General features: G+C 46.2%; 1 protein-coding gene across 1 annotated transcript; it reads left to right on the top strand.

The window, feature by feature from the left end:
* Positions 1–8,419: 8,419 nt before the first annotated feature.
* Positions 8,420–12,697, top strand: tpbg (trophoblast glycoprotein). The gene has a single exon (XM_080192792.1). It carries the CDS (start codon positions 8,885–8,887, stop codon positions 10,013–10,015), a length of 1,131 nt encoding a protein of 376 aa, XP_080048918.1. The 5' UTR covers positions 8,420–8,884; the 3' UTR covers positions 10,016–12,697.
* The last annotated feature ends 4,122 nt before the right edge of the window (positions 12,698–16,819 follow it).

The following is a 16,819-nucleotide window of genomic DNA, read 5'->3' as shown; positions in this document are numbered from 1 at the left end:
CGCCCTCTCTCTGCTTTTCCTCCTCCTTGTCCTGTGCCAGCTAGTCTCCCTGTTGCTAGGCAATGTTGTGCAAGTGCAGCAAATGGTAACGATGCATGAAGCACGTACAGGGTAAGATTGGAGAATCCTCCAGAGCGGTCCAAGCAGCGGAACCGCATCTTCAACAGGCCAATGCACCATTCAATAATGGACCAAGTGGCTGATGGGCCTCATTGGAGTGGATCTCTGCCTTGGTCTTGGGCCTCCGCACAGGCATCATCAGCCATGACATTAGCGGATAACCCTTGTCGCCCAGTAGCCATCCCGGGAGCCTGGGCTGGTCTTCAATGGCGCGCATTGATCTGCATGATCTTGAGTCGATGGTCACAGACAATTTGGACATTCAGGGAGTGGAACCCATTCCTGTTCAAAAATTGCTGCGGATCTGCGGGGGGTGGGGGGGGGTGGGGGCCACAACGTGATGTGTGTCCCATCCACTGCACCCTGCACATTTGGGATCCTGCCGATGGATGCAAAGCCGAGAACTCGGGCCTCCTGCTGTGCACAGCCCACATCAAAATTAATGAACTGCCTTGCCCAAGCATACAGGGCATCCGTGACCTGACACACACGTCTGTGCATGGAGGCCTGGGAGATCCCAGCTAGGTTGCCACTGGGAGTCTGGAATGATCCGGAGGCATAGGAAAGCAGGGCAGCTGTCGCCTTTACACCCCGCAGGTGTCAGGTATGAGAGCACCCCACAAATGTGTTGCACCGTGGTCTTGGACAGGGGCACCCGGCAATGGCACATCTCCTCCAAAAGGGCCTCGAAGGAATTGCCCTCATTAAAACAGGATATGGCACTCAACTCATCGATCGACAGTTCCAATGCGCCACAGCAAGAAACCGCACTGACCTCCTCAGAAGACAAGCTCGGGACACATTGGACAGAGTACCCTTCGTCGTCCAGTACTTCCCCGGAATGGAGAAGCTACAATATCTTCTCCAGAGCCTTCAACGTGTCATTGATGAAGAGGAACATCTCACCAAGGCCATCCCCACACCTTCACTTCTTGCCTTCAAACAACCGCACAACCTCAGACAGACCATTGTCAGCAGCAAACTACCCAGCCTTCAGGAGAACAGTGAGTACAACACCACACAACCCTGCCACAGCAAGCTCTGCAACACATGCCGGACCATCGACACGGATGCCATCATCTCACGTGAGAACACCATCCACCAGGTACACGGTACATACTCTTGCAACCCGGCCAACGTTGTCTACCTGATACGCTGCAGGAAAGGATGTCCTGAGGCATGGTACACTGGGGAGACCATGCAGACGCTACGACAACGGATGAATGAACACCGCTCGACAATCACCAGGCAAGATTGTTCTCTTCCTGTTGGCGAACACTTCAGCGGTCACAGGCATTCGGCTTCTGATCTTCAGGTAAGCGTTCTCCAAAGCGGCCTTCACAACACACAACAGCGCAGAGTTGTTGAGCAGAGACTGATAGCCAAGTTCCGCACACATGAGGATGGCCTCAACCGGGATCTTGGGTTCATGTCACACTATCTGTAACCATCACGACTTGCCTGGACTTGCAAAATCTCACTAATTGTCCTGTCTGGAGACAATACACATCTATTTCACCTGTGCTTAAAGCTCTCCCCACTCACATTGTCTGTGCCTTTAAGACTTGATTAGCTGTAAAGACTCACATTCCAATCATTATTCATATTTGAGTTTGTCTCTTTACATGCCCTGTTTGTGATCAGAACTCCCAGTCACCTGATGAAGGACAGCACTCCAAAAGCAAGTGGCATTTGCTACCCAATAAACCTGTTGGACTTTAAAAAAAAGGTTGGACTTTAACCTAGTGTTGTGAGACCACCAATATGGCAAGCTCCAGATCAAGCAAACTGAGATCCATCTGCACAGTGGGGTTTGGAAAGAAAGATAGATTATTATTATTGGTTGCACAGACCCAGCTCCATCGCAATCTCTCACTTGGGCCAGAACTCCCACTTGTAGGAGCTGGAAACATCATACAATGCATGGTGCCATACATGGCCCAATTAGGGTTGTGTGAGATTCCCATCATGATAAATATTGGCACAGATTATGCAGGTCGGTGTGCAGCCATGGGCAATGTGCACCCTATGTGTGCAACTGCAGCATCTGTTACAGGCATGTGTTGCTGGTCCGTGTCACAGGGCAAGGACAGACTGCAAAGCAGCACCAGATGTGTCCCTGACCACACCCCGTGGCAAGACAATGCCAATGCAAAGTGCTGTGGAGGGGGAGGGTGAGCGGAAGCCCTTGAGGGTAGCTGCCACATTGTGCTACAGTGCTGCCCGGTGGGGAGGGGGAAGCAGGAGCCCTTGAGGCTGCCTCCCAAACTGCGCTACAGCACTGCCCAGGGGGGTGGAAGAGGAGGGGGGGTAAGCGGGACTCCTTAACAGAACCTCACCAGCGAGCTGTGAGGAAATAAAAGCCCCCCACACCCCAGATATCACTGGTCCATAGGGCAATACCTAAGGCAGCAGGAGGAAGGCCACCAGGGCCTGCCTGCAATATCCTCCCTGCTCCGTTAGCAGCACTTACCTCTTCACTCCTGTTCAAGGCTGCCATGCCAGTTTGAGACTTTTAAATACCTACTCTGATTCGCACCAAAGTTACATCATGTCATAGAGGTGGGAGATGCAAACGTGGGCGGAGATTGCCATGTGGATCCCGACAATGGCATGTTGAGCTATGTAAAGTCATGCAAATCAGCGGCCCACTGGTTTTCTGCGGATGTTGCATTGTTTATTGCAAATGATAGTGGAAATTAGAATTGCAGATAGACAAAATTGTGAATTTTTAGGAAAGCAAAGGTAATTGTAAGGGACTTATATTTATATTGGTAAACATTAGAAACAAAGTATAGTTTTAAGCAGGTTTAGGTTTAATTTGATGTTTATGTGGAAGGAAGGGTAGAATTCATGCTAGAGAAAGGTATTTGTGTGGGAGCTTCCATTATGTTTAGAAACTGTTACAGTGTGAAGATTAAATGAAGACTAGCTGAAGTTGCAAACATTGCTTGACAACTAGAGACCCTTCTAAGGTAGGAAGGCTTTATGTTTTAGTTTTAGCAGAATTTGTTGGCAATTGAAGTCGGACACTCAGGAGAGAACATCTCTCAACTCTGCTAGGACAAGCTGGACGGGACAAGGGAGTTGCAAAGGGGCAGACTTCCCAAAGAAACAGACATGGTCCAGATAACCTGGGTATTGGGACAGAGAGAATGTCTTAGGAAATCAGACTTGAGGTAAATCAAAAGTTTGATGCCACTTTAATCAAGACTGGGAGTCAAGAATTAAAGCAATTGTTAACAGCTCTACAGCAATTAGGACAAATAAATTCTGGAGGGGGAAATGCAAAATCCTGGATACTGGATTTCTTGTTTCAAGAGGAATAGAAGCTTGGTTCAAATGTGTATTTTGGAAAACCTGAACTGGAGTTTAGAGTGCAACCTGCTGATGGAAAGCATTGTTGTGAAAGAAGATTTTAAATTGTGTTTTTGGCAGTGGAGTTTGGAAACTCTCATGTCCTAATCACGTGGGGGGATTTTGAAGAAGAATCCACAGACATTCACTTGGGCTCAGAGTGAAGAGTGTATTTGACCATAGCCAATCTATCTGCTTAAAGGGATTTTGTGTCACTGAGACTATCGTAGCTTTAAATATATTTTGCAATCCTCGTTAATCTTAAAACTGTGTGTATTGCAAAGCTGGGGGGAGTATTGTATTATAAGAACACAAGAACATAAGAAATAGGAACAGGAGTAGGCCAACTAGCCCTTCGAGCCTGCCCCGCCATTCAATAAGATCATGGCTGATCTGTCATGGCTCAGTTCCACATTCCCGCCCTCTCCCCATAACCCTTAATCCCCTCTCTCATCAAAAACCCATCAACCCGCGTCTTAAAAATATTTAGCGAGGCAGCCTCCACCACTTCAGCGGGCAGAGAATTCCAGAGATTCACCACCCTTTGAGTGAAGAAGTTCCTCCTCAACTCTGTTCTAAACCGCCCCCCCTTTATCTTGAGGCTATGCCCCCTAGTCCTACTATCTTTTCTGAGCAGGAAGAGTCTCTCCACCTCTATCCTATCCATCCCATTCATCATCTTATACGTCTCAATGAGATCTCCCCTCATTCTTCTAAACTCTAACGAGTACAAGCCTAATCTATTCAGCCTCTCCTCATAGCTCAACCCCCTCAACTCCGGAATCAGCCTAGTAAACCTCCTCTGCACTCCCTCCAAGGCTAAAATATCCTTGCGTAAGTACGGTGCCCAAAACTGCACACAGTACTCCAGCTGCGGCCTCACCAACGCCCTATACAGCCGCAGCAAGACCTCCCTACTTTTATATTCAATCCCCCTCACGATGAAAGCCAGCATCCCATTCGCCTTCCTGACCACCTGCTGCACCTGCAAGCTGGGTTTTTGCGACTCATGCACAAGGACCCCGAGGTCCCTCTGCACCGTCGCCTGCTGCAGTTTTTCTCCATGTAAGTAATAATCCTTCCTACCATTATTCCTACCAAAGTGGACCACCTCGCACTTACCAACATTAAATTCCATTTGCCATTTCCTGGCCCATTCGCCCAGCCTATCTAGATCCTTCTGTAGACTCTCCCCACCCTCCGCACAATTTGCCTTTCCACCAATTTTGGTGTCATCAGCAAATTTCGACACCCTATACTCGGTTCGCTCCTCCAGATCACCTATATAAATGGTAAATAGCTGAGGCCCCAGCACCGACCCCTGGGGCACTCCACTAGTCACCATCCAATTTTGTATGTTTAAAAAATGTTTTTTCTTATTGTTAAAACTAATTAGTGGTATTTTGGCTCCCTTCCACCTTCTTCCTTTGGGAAAAAGGTACAAAAGTCTGAGGTCACGCACCAACCGACTCAAGAACAGCTTCTTCCTTGCTGCTGTCAGACTTTTGAATGGACTTAACCCATATTAAGTTGATCTTTCTCTACACTAGCTATGACTGTAACACTATATTCTGCACTCACTTGTTTCCTTCTCTACGAACAGTATGTCTTGTATATGGTGTGCAAGAAAAAGTGCTTTTCACTGTATGTTAATAATGTGACAATAACAAATCAAATCAAATCAAATAATGTGTGGAAAAGTTCATTGTGAGTGCTTTAATAGCAGGCATTATTGAAAGTGGTCTTTTATCTTGTCTGGTTGGGAATAAAACATTTTCAGATGTTGAAAGACTGTGTGAGATATTGAGATTAAGACATGTTACTTTATTCATCTCAGTTCCCTGTAGGATCTCTTCTTGGAGACCTGTTTTCTATTCCAAAGACGACGTTCCTTCTCAATGTGACCTTTTAAAGCAACGCTTCCATAATTTCATCTGAGAGTCATGAAAGCAAAGAATGATATAGCAGGGAACAAAACCATTCAGCCCATTACATGTGTGCCAGCTCTTTGAAAGTCTCTCAGGTCTGTTTTGTCCCCATAGCCATGTAATTTTTTACTTTAAGAATTTATCCAATTAACTTTTATAAGGTATAGTAAATCTGCTTCCAGTATTCAGGCAGTGTGTTCTAGATCACAACACTGTTGCTTCTTATGTCTTAAGTCTTTTGTTGCTTCTTTTTTGTGTGTGTCACCTTAAATCCTCTAGTTACTAACCACATGTTTCCTTTTATTGAGCACCCCTATCAAATCTCCTCTTAACCTTTGCACTTCGGGAAGACCAACCCATGATTTGCCAGTCTCCACACGAGTGAAGTCCCTTATCCCTCGTCCAGTCCTAGCAAGTGCCTTCTGCACTCTCTCTAAAGCCATCGCATTTATCCTGAAGTGTGTGCTGCCCACAATTGAACACAATACTCCAGGCAAGGCCTAATCTGCATTTTATAAAGGCTGAACATACGCTCCTTGCTTTTGCTGTACTCTTTACCTCTGTTTATAAAGCCAAAAATCCCATATGCATTTTAAAAGAATTCTCAACGTGTCTTTTTCCCACCTTCAGGGGTCTGTGAGCACACATCCTTTCCATTTCCCTCTGCTTTCGCGCTTTTTTTTTCAAACTGTACCATTTTATTTTCTATTGTCTTTCCTTATTCTCGCTATCAAAATGTATTACATCGCAGTGCTCTGTGTGAAGTATCATCTGCCATGCGTGCGTCAGTTTTACCAATCTGTCCATTCCTATCCTCCTCCTCGTTAACCACATTTCTGAGTCTTATGTCATCTGCAAAGTTTGAAATTTGTGCCCTTCGCACTCAAATCGGAGCCATTCATATATAACAGAAGAGCGGGTGATGCTCACACTGACACCCCCCAGCCCCCTCCCCCGGAACAGCCACTGTACACGCTCCTCCAGTCTGAACAGCAAACATTCACCATATCATTCTGCTTTCTGTCCTTCAGCCAGTTTGGTATCCCCGCTGCTAGGCTCCCATGCGTTTCTATTTTGTTAACAAGTCTGTTCCGCCAAACCAGAGAAGCGGAAAACTTCCAGCCCAGCCGAGAATCTCTACCACCACCACCGCCCCCCCCCCTCCCCGCCCCCATCTTTCTCTCTTTTCAAATAGAATTTGCTCAGGCCTTGGGCAGTGCGAAAATGAAACTGGAACAGTGTCTAAACATTTGCAGGAATGTGCTCCCCGCCATCACCAACTGGCGAGCTCATACTCAGAGGAATGTGTAATATCTGGAGTGCAGTCACAATATTTTAATGAAACCCAGTCTGAGAATTACACCTGGCCCAACTGGCCACGCTGGGAGCTCTGGGCGCGGGTTGAGTGGGGCAGTTAACAGAAACCAGAGGGAGAAAACCCTCTGGTTATTGTTAACTGAATTGAAGAGACGGCGTTTTTCACCTGGTTGTCGCCTTCCTCTTTATTGTGAGTTCTGTAAAATAGAGCTTTTTTATTTAAACTGTCGAAGCTTTTTTTTTATTCGTGTTCTATAATAAGTGGGCAGAGGTCAAGGACATGTTCAAAAAGTAAATCGCGTTGCTGCCGAGGATCCTCTACTGCTCATTCAGCATCGATTGCAGCCTCCTCTTTCACATTAACCAGGGATCTGCATTTAAAGAGGAAATTATTTGATGAGAGGACAGAAACCATACACCCCAAAGAGTAAATATTAATCCAGCTTGATATCATCTTGTGGGAAGTAAACGAACTTTGCGGAGCATTGGGGGCGGGGGGAGGTGGTAATAAATGAATTTTCAAAATCTAGTTAGTTCGGCGTTTTAACCGCGAAATTACTCTTCCCAATCGCTCCCATCCAAATACACACATTCCTAACGCTTCCAGCACTGCCTTTGCAAACTCCAACCTGATAACTGCGCCCGATCTGTTCACAGCTCTGATGGTCCCTTCGGCTGCTACATTCTGCTTTGGATGTTCCAAATTTTTCTACACGAGAATCCATCAGTAAGTATTATAGGACTGCGAGATAAATAGTCTGAACTCACACTTTCAGATGTTTTGGCCAATGGCAGTGATCCATTGTGGGGCTCAGAAAATGGTAACAAAGCAAAAAAAAACTTATTTAAAAAATGGTGCAATTTGGGAAAAAAAACTGGGGAGGAGACAGAGAGCGAGTTGGAGAGGGTGTGTGTAGGCAAGTCTTGAAACTAAACCCGTACGGTGGATGGTGAATGGCTTTGTGTGGGGATCAGATAGCTCCAGTGCCCTGCACAGCAATCAGAGCCACTCAAACCATTGAGTTAGTGTTTTATAAATGCAGCCACCACATGTCCGGTAGCATATCTCTATGGAGAAGTGCCTGTTTTATCATCGCTTCTACTAAAAAAGCCCACACCAATTCCAGTTAGCGGATAATGTGGTGAAAATGTGACAGTGCACAAATATAAAATCAAGTTGAATATTTTTGTAAGAATATAAAGTTGAGAGTTGTGAGATGATTACTCACCTCTGTTAACCCCACTAATATTGAGTTCAAGGCTGGGTATTTCCTGAATTTAGGCCTTTTTTTTGGTCAGATTTTCTACATTCTGCTCTTTAAACATTTTTGTTCAGCTGTTTAAAAGGCGGGAGACGGGAGGCGGCGGGAGGATTGGAGTATATGATGACTCTACAGATGTCTCCCTTCCACTTACTAAATGAAGTATTTACCCAACTGATGAAATCTCTTTTTCTCTCTGATCCAGGAGAAATGTGCCCTCTGCTTCCGGCCTCAAAACCCATGGGAACAGGAGGTGGTGTTAGCGAGCAGCCAGCAGCCCCTGCTCAGAGCAGTCCTGCCCATCACTCTGCGTGTGAGTGGAGCTGGCGGGCAGAGCCCAGCCACTCACTTTCTCTCTCTCTCACACACACACACACACTCACAGCGCCTGTGGGGAGAACACTTTGAAAGTGTGGAAAGTTAGATCAAGGAGCTTGGAGAAGGAGGAGGAGAGGAGCAGGCTTGTGGGCGGGCTGCTCCGGGACGCCGATTGGAGTTTGGTTCCTGTGTTTTGATATATTCCTCTGCGAGATCTGAGACAGAGAGAGAGAGAGAGAGAGAAAAAGTGTGTAACCCGAGACCCCTCCATCCTCCTCCTCCTCCTCATCATCATCACCCGGAAGAGCTGGAAACAACGAGAAGGAGAGAGAAACTTGCAGCAGGGCGCTCACTCTCAGACACACACAGAGAAAAGTGAAAGCTCCAAGTTGTTCTGGTTTGCAGAGAGAGAGAGAGAGAGGAGGGGGATTGATGGATTGAAGTGAGAGGTGAAGAAAGGATCCGGATTCTCAGCTCCCCAGTCCCTCTTTTATTTCCAGTTACTCTCTCTCTGTCCCCCACCCCCTTTCCCGGTGAGGGTGGAGAGGAGGTAAAGCTGCAAACTAGCTGCTCCAGATCGACATGCCTGGCCGGGGGCTACCTGTAAGTTCGAGCCGCTGCCCCGGGAGCTGGGCACTGCTGGCACTGCTGCTGCCCTGGGCCCGGGCACTCAGCTCCTGCCCCAGCTCCTGCGAGTGCTCGGAGCCGGTCAAGACGGTGAAGTGCGTGAACAAGGAGCTGAGCGACATCCCGCGGGGCATCCCGGCCAGCGTGAGGACCCTCTTCATCACCGGCAACAACATCTCCAGCCTGCAGAGCGGGGCGTTCGGCCCGTCCCTCCAGCAGCTGCTGACCCTCAGCCTGAGCGGCAACCGGATCCGGGCGGTGGGCTCGCTGGTCTTCGCCTCCATGCCCAGCCTGCAGCAGCTGGACCTCAGCAACAACCGCATCTCCCGGCTGCAGGCGGCGGCTTTCGGCTCGGCGCCGCTCCGCCTGCGGGAGCTCAACCTGAGCCGGGCTCTGTTCAACGGCTCGATGGCCGAGCAGCTGTCCGAGTGCCTGCAGAGCGGCGGCCTGGCCAACCTGCAGCGGCTGCGGCTGGCCGAGAACCAGCTGGTCTACCTGCCGGCCCGCACCTTCTCCCGCCTGGCCAAGCTGCGGCACCTGGAGCTGGCCAACAACTCGCTGCTGGAGCTGGGCGGCGCTTTCCGCAACCTCAGCCTGCAGACGCTCGACCTCAGCTCCAACTGGCTCAGGAGGCTGACCAACAGCACCCTGGCCGAGCTCGGCGCCCAGCCCAACATCAGCATCCGACTCCGGGACAACCCCTTCGCCTGCGACTGCGACATCGAGCCGCTGCTGAGCTGGCTGCAGAGCAGCCGCAGGGTGGTGGACAGGGAGAGCCTGCTGTGCGCCTCGCCCGACAACCTCAGGAACATCCCCGTCCTCCAGCTCCAACACTCCGACCTGAAGTGCGCCGTCCCGGGAGACATGGAGAGGGTGCTGCAGACTTCTTACGTCTTCCTGGGCATCGTCCTGGCCCTGATCGGGGTCATCTTCATGTTTGTCCTGTACCTGAACAGAAAAGGCATCAAAAAGTGGCTTTACAATGTCAGGGATGCTTGCCGAGACCACATGGAAGGCTATCACTACAGATACGAGATTAACTCGGACCCCAGATTGACAAACCTTAGCTCCAATTCGGATGCGTGAAAAGTTCGACTTGCTTGAGACTTATGTATAAAAGAGAGAGAGAGAGAGAGACAGAGACAGAGACGGTCTGGTTGGATTTTATTTTACTATTCATTCTTTGTAATAGCTATGCATGATGACCCATCCACTCGGAGCAATGGGCTTTTAACGCTGCCTGTCTCACTCTCCCCAACAGTGGAACACAACAGTGACAAAAAAAAAGGTTTGATTCTCAGTGGGAAGTGCTCCATGTGCAGTGGTGTGTGTGTGTGTGTGTGTGAGACAGAGAGTGTGTGTGTGATCTTTCTGCCCCCTCCCCTGTGTCCATGACCCGCTGTGTGGTAGTGCCAAAATAGAGAGCGCGTTTTGGAAAGAGCTTGAAGCAAGCCTGGCTGTAATAATAGGAGTACTTCTTAAAACTCACCGAGGATTTAAGCCCTCCAGTGTACTATAGGTGGTCGGGGGAGGGAAGAGGGGGGATTAATTGCTACAGTAACCGTTTTTGCCATTCCATGAGCTGAACCAACACTAAACAACGATCCAAGCGATGCTGGTAGGGCTTTCTTCACCGACTCGAAGTTTTATCATCGGTCCCCAGGCGGTGCATTAACACAAAGCAACCCATTGGTTTTCATGCATTCCTCTGAAGTCGCAGTGACTTCAATCAGATTCCAGTCACTGAATGAAAAATGCGCTTCTGACCGTAATGTTATTTTAATGCTATCTTAATGGGAAGGAGGGGGGGGATGGTAAATAAGTCTACCTTTCTTCCACGAACAAGGCGAGGTAAAGTGACAAATGAAACCAGCGGTTTATTTGTTTTCTTCTCCTCTCCTGTTTGTTGGCCTCCCGAGTTATATTGGGTGCCGAGGAATTGGTCATCAGCCTGTCTGCCTTTGTGAAACCCCGGGGTTTGGAAACATCTGGATCGACAAAGATCAAGGATTCTCTCTCCCCACTCCCCCCTCCCTCCCCCTTTTTTTAATCTTAAAAGAATTGACAGACTGCACGGAGAGTGCTTCTATTGATGTTGCCCGCAGGCCTCCCTCCGAGTGTCACAACATACAAGGACTGTGAAGTGGCCGCCTGACAGCTGAGTGCTTCCCGGGTGGACATGCGGGTGGGAAGAGCAACATCACATTAATCCCGAGCCTCGCAGTTTCTGTCCATTCCTTTCTTTTTGAAGGCGTTGCTTTCCACCGCCTTTGCGAGTCCACCGCTTTGTAACATTTCAAAACTCCTAGTTGGTATGAACTTAGCTATAGTTACTAGGGCTATAATGAATAATATTAATCCATCAAATTTGAGAATTTGCATTGAAGAACTGTGACTGCAGCGAGCTTCATGCACACACAGACAACACTGCTGGAAAATAACCGTGCAAAGTGGAACTGTAAATATCACTAATTGTACTGGCAACCCTGCATTATTTAGCAAACTAGTCAGTCAGATTCCCCCAATCTATAGTGAAATTTAATTTAAAAAAATTGAATGCTTAGCATTACTTGATATAGTGCATGGTATTTCTCGGGAGGGGTTGCACTGGGGTTATTCTAGAAAATTGCTAGCCAGAGAATGAATCCAGAGCTCATTTGACATTTGTTCAGCTTCTCAGCATGAATGAGACTTGCAACATCACAGAATCCAAACGACTTGTTTGCCTTTCATCTGCAGTGATTTCCATCTGAACAGAATAGGTGACAGTCAGGATCATTTCACCCTCTATCGTCCTTTCCCCTCATAATGTGTCATATGTGAGGCATTCGCACTTGAGAACATTTTGGTGCTTGCGCTGTGGAAAAGTTTGATGATTCTTCTTTCTCTAATGTATGGTGTGAATAAGAGGATTAACTTTACCCCACATACTGTGGAAGGTTTGATGGAGTGATCTACTTTAATGGGACAAAATAGAAAAATGAAATAGTGCAGGACAATTGTTTATAACCTCCTCCAAATTTATTATTACACATCAGTTTAAATTAATTGAATATATTTTCAATAATTTGGCAGATGACTTGGTAAGAGGCCTGTACATATCGGCATCTAGACACATGCCATTTGTTTCCTAGTATTGCTGAAGGCTAACTTTAGCCTCAAACAGCAGGAAGTCCTTTAAATGATGTGATCGCAATAGCATTCCAGATTGTAGAATATGTACAGCCTGATGTTTCAGCGAGACCGGATTGCAGGCAGTTACAAAAACCTGGCCTTGCATTTGTCCTGTTGGAGGGAGAAGAAATCAGACAAGTCGAATTAGAAAGGGGCGGCACAGTGGTTAGCACAGCTGCCTCGCAGCACCAGAGACCCAGGTTGATTCTGACCTTGAGTGACTCCATGGAATTTGCATGTTCTCTCTGTGCCTGCATGAGTTTCCTCCGGATGCTTTGGTTTCCTTCCACAGGTAGATTAGCCATGGTAAATGTGTGGTTTTACGGAAATTGAGGAGGGGGGGCGGGTGGTGGGCTGAATAAGATGCTCTTTCAGTGAATTGGTGCAAACTTGATGGGCCAACTGGCCTCCTTCGGCACTGGAGGGATTCTGTGGTTTCTATGGATCTAACAAGTTAAAAATAGCAAGTGTTCACTGGCAAGATCTTGGCCAATAAGGTGATGGAAACCTCCTTAAATCCTGACCGGTTGCTTCTTTTTGTAACAAAATACAACCTGAAACCATGACTGCTAGAAATCAGCTCATCTCTTTATGTTCACATATCCCTTTCGTAGATCCATAGTCTGATCAAAAAATATCTTCTCAACAATGTTGACCATTTGAATTTCTAAAGCACAGTGGGAAACATAAATTTCCACATCTCGCAGTGAACCACTTTTATCTGAATACTTTCTTCGAAAAATATATATTTACATAAAACTAGTTATGAAACCAAACTCAGGCATGGAGTAGGTATCCATGGATATTTTACAGTGCAAAGTGGCAGCCTGTTTCTTGAACTTCACACCAAAATGAGATGTTTTGCTCTGTCACTTGTAACGGTATAAAGAAGGCAGTATGGTCCCATCCCAAGCGAGCCTTCTTCAGGAGTTTCTCTTTTTCAATGTTATTTTACTCGGTGTCAGGTGCTAATATTTGCTCTGACTGTCATTTTCAAAAATTTCTCTAAATTGCACTCTCATAATTTCCTCCAAGGAATGATACACAGGTGTGATATTTTATTGACTGAACAAAATAAAAAGCACAGATAGAAATCTAGGTTAATGCCATCTGGAGTGCATTTTGTTCTGATCTATATATAGGTTTGCACCAGTAAAGTGATGGCGTGAAATGTGCTGAATAGAGCTTTTTTTGCCCTGTCACACACTCGACGAATGTCACCGGTCTAATGAATACTGGAGGCATAAATAAGGCCATGAGGGGTAGATTGGGGGATGGAGGCCAGTGCACCTATTTATCAGAAGGCCTCATGGTGTTGATCATTAAATCATCAAAGAATAACAGTGTCAGTTAAAGAATCATTGCATGCAAAAGAAAGCAGTATAATGGAAGCTGGAAATAAAGAGGAAGTAGTATTCTTAGAGCCCTGAAGAATGTTAACATATTCAAGCTGTATGTTTTCTGCTTAACAGTGGCTTTGTTAACTTTTATTAAGAAAATAAATAATATTGTAGCTACCTTTTGGTGTTAATTGAATGTGGCCTTGATTACTAACATTGATTACTTTCATAATGTTTGCGTCTGTGAGTGTGTGTGTGTGTGTGTGTATGTGTGTGTGCATGTATGTGAGGCAGACATGGTGCTAGATATAGTTATTGATACCTCCATGTGCTGTGAACGTCTATTGCATCTTCCTCACAGTGAATACATTCATTGCAAGATATTCATTTTCATAAACAAAAGAAAACCACATCAGTGAAGAACAGATAGGATTTGTTTTGATTCATTAGAGAAAAAGTCATTCATCGTCCAAACAATAATGCCCAGCCATGCTGGGTGATCAGATTTCATTTGACTTCTCTGTCACTCTCGAGTTATGTTGGGTTATAGCAGCAGTCCTCAGCTCCTCACTGTATATTAATACATGTGACAGTGATAAATCAGATCAAATCAAAAACTGCACTCAACAAGCTCTGCAGTATTCACTGTATCTGTCACAGGCAGATGTAACCTTCTGGTGGCAAAGTTACCGAAATCAAAGCTAGCTTGACTGCAAGAGTGACAAAGCCAAGACTGAAAGCATATTGGTAACTCAACAGCAACAACAACACCGATCTACATAGTGCCTTTAACACAAAATACCCTCAAGTACTTGAGGGTTCAATTCCCGGCTTGGGTCATTGTCTGTGTGGAGTTTGCACATTCTCTCCCTGTCTGCGTGGGTTTCCTCTGGGTGCTCTGGTTTCAGAGTCCAAAAGACGTGCTGGTTAGGTGCATTGGTCATGCTAAATTCGCCCTCAATATACCCAAACAAGACCCGGAGTGTGGCAACTAGGGGATTTTCATAATAACTTCATTGCAGTGTTAATGTAAGCCTACTTGTGACTAATAAATAAACTTTACTTAAGTGCCAAGTAGAAGAGATAACTGAAAGCATGAACAAAAAAGATTGGATTAGAAGGTTTTTAAAGGCAGGAACAATGAGATTAAACCAGTAGCTGGAGGATTTATTCCAGTTTTGGAGTGGGGAAGTGGGAGCTGGAAGATGGCAGAGTATGTGCCGGAAGTCAGAATTGTAGAACATGAGCTGGAATAAATGTCTGGAGGAGGCTGCCCAGTTTGATGGGATGAAGCCACGGTAGAAGAATTTGTAAGTGAAGACAAAGACTTTGAATTGCGTGTTGGAGACACAAACCAATGCAAGTTTGATGACAGAGATGACGGGTGAACAAGACATAATTCAGGACAGAGCGTATCGGTGGGGTTTTGAATTTGTTGGAGTTTTTATATGTTGAAGCTCAGAAGATTGATATACAGGGCATGATAAAAGTTAATTCTGAAGTTGATAGACGTCTGGACAATGGTTTCAGTGACAATGGGGCTGACTCAGAGCTGTAGTGGCCTCTCTTGTTTTCTTTCCTTTCTTCCCTCATGCCCTCTCTAAGGTTATCACACCATTTGGTTCAACTATCCAATTCCCAGTAAACTGCTGACAACCAACTCCCTTTTCCGAGTTTTCCCAAGTTAACTGCTATTGTTAAGGGTTCTCTTATTTTTGATACTGTCTCCCTCGCTTTCATTCTGCCTTTATTACCCCTATCTTAAAAAAAACTTTATCCCTCTGTCCTTGCAAATTACTGTCTGATCTCCAACCTTCCCTAAATGCATTGTATCTCAAAGCTGCACTCACCTTCCCCAGATCTCCATGTTTGAACCCCTCCAGTCCAGTTTTTGCCTGAGCCATTGTACCAAAACCATTCTTACACAACTCACAAATGTGACTGCTGGGTGACGATGGAAAACTTGTCCTTGCCCTTTCCAATCTTTTTTCAGCATTTTACACGTTGACCATACCAACTTTCTCCAATGCCTCGTCATCACCTGGGTGGGACTGCACTCACTCAGTTGCATACTTAACTATCTAGCCAGGAAATTGCCTGCAATGGCTTTTTGCTCCTGCGTCATTACCACTAGTATCCCTAAGTGTTTATCCTTGGCCTTATTCTTCTCATCTACATGCTGTGCCTCCACAACATCATCCAGAAACAACACATTACTTTCACATGTCCGCTAATGTCACCCAGCTCTACCTAATTGACTCCTGGCAGCGGGCGATCGACGGGGCCGTCCATCACGACTGCCTGCCCCTCTACCGCGGCTACGTTCACGGCCAGGTGTCCCTGGAGAGGGAGCATGCGGTGTCCACGGGCGCGGTTGACGCCTTCTGTGCCCGCTGGGCACCGCAGGGGCTGGTGTATGTTATGGACCCTTATAATCATTTTGATTTAATGTTTTAAGTTTCCTTTGGACTTTGGTTTCTGTTTGGATCATCCCCCCTTCCTTTTTGGGGGGGCTGCCCCTCTTAATTTGTCCCTAAGTTAATTTGAGTTTGTTTTACTCATTGGGTGCATGAAAAGAACTACCTAATTGACTGCTTTACTGCCTCTAAAAGGCCTGATTGCTTGTGGACATTGAGTGCTGGATGAGCAGAAGGTTGGTCCAATTAAGACTAAAGCCATTAACATCAGCCATATTATAAATTCCTCTACTCCCTGACCACTGACTCCAGCTGAAAACTGTCGGTGATTAAACCAGATTGTTCCCACATCCTTAGGGGTCATACTTAACTGCAAGATGTCCTTTTGACTATGCATTTGGACCATCACTGAGATCACCTCAGCTCATCTGCTGCCTAAATCCTCATTCATGTCTTTGTTATTTCTAGACTCTGTCAAATCCAGTACACTTCTGGCCAGTTTCCCAAGTTCTATCCTCCGTAAACAAGAGCTAATCCAAAACTCTGTTGCTTATACCTTAACTTGCACCACGTCCCATTCAGCTATTATACCTGTGCTCACTTAACGCTGTAGGCTCTCAGTTAAGCAGTACCTCAATTTTAAAATTTTGATTCTCTTTTTCAAATCCCTCCAGGATTTTGCGTCCCCATCTGAACTACCACCACCCCCTTCCCACCTCCCTGTCCCACCAACCCCTGAGCACTTTTGTAATTTCCTTCAAGCCCCACAATTCTACAAGATATCTGCAGTCTTCTAATTTTGGCCTCTTGACTGGTGCTAATTTTAATCATTCCACTATTGATTGGCTTCAGCTGAAAAAGCTCCTTAAAACCTACCTCTTTTGACCAAGCCATCTGTCCTAATATCTTCTTATTTGGCTTAGCTTCAAATTTTGCTTCATAATGCTTCTGTGAAGCAC

The sequence above is a fragment of the Carcharhinus amblyrhynchos genome, chromosome 7 (assembly GCF_965287045.1).
Source record: "Carcharhinus amblyrhynchos chromosome 7, sCarAmb.v2.hapA, whole genome shotgun sequence".
NCBI lineage: Eukaryota > Metazoa > Chordata > Chondrichthyes > Carcharhiniformes > Carcharhinidae > Carcharhinus > Carcharhinus amblyrhynchos.
This window is presented reverse-complemented; position numbering and strand designations above follow the sequence as displayed.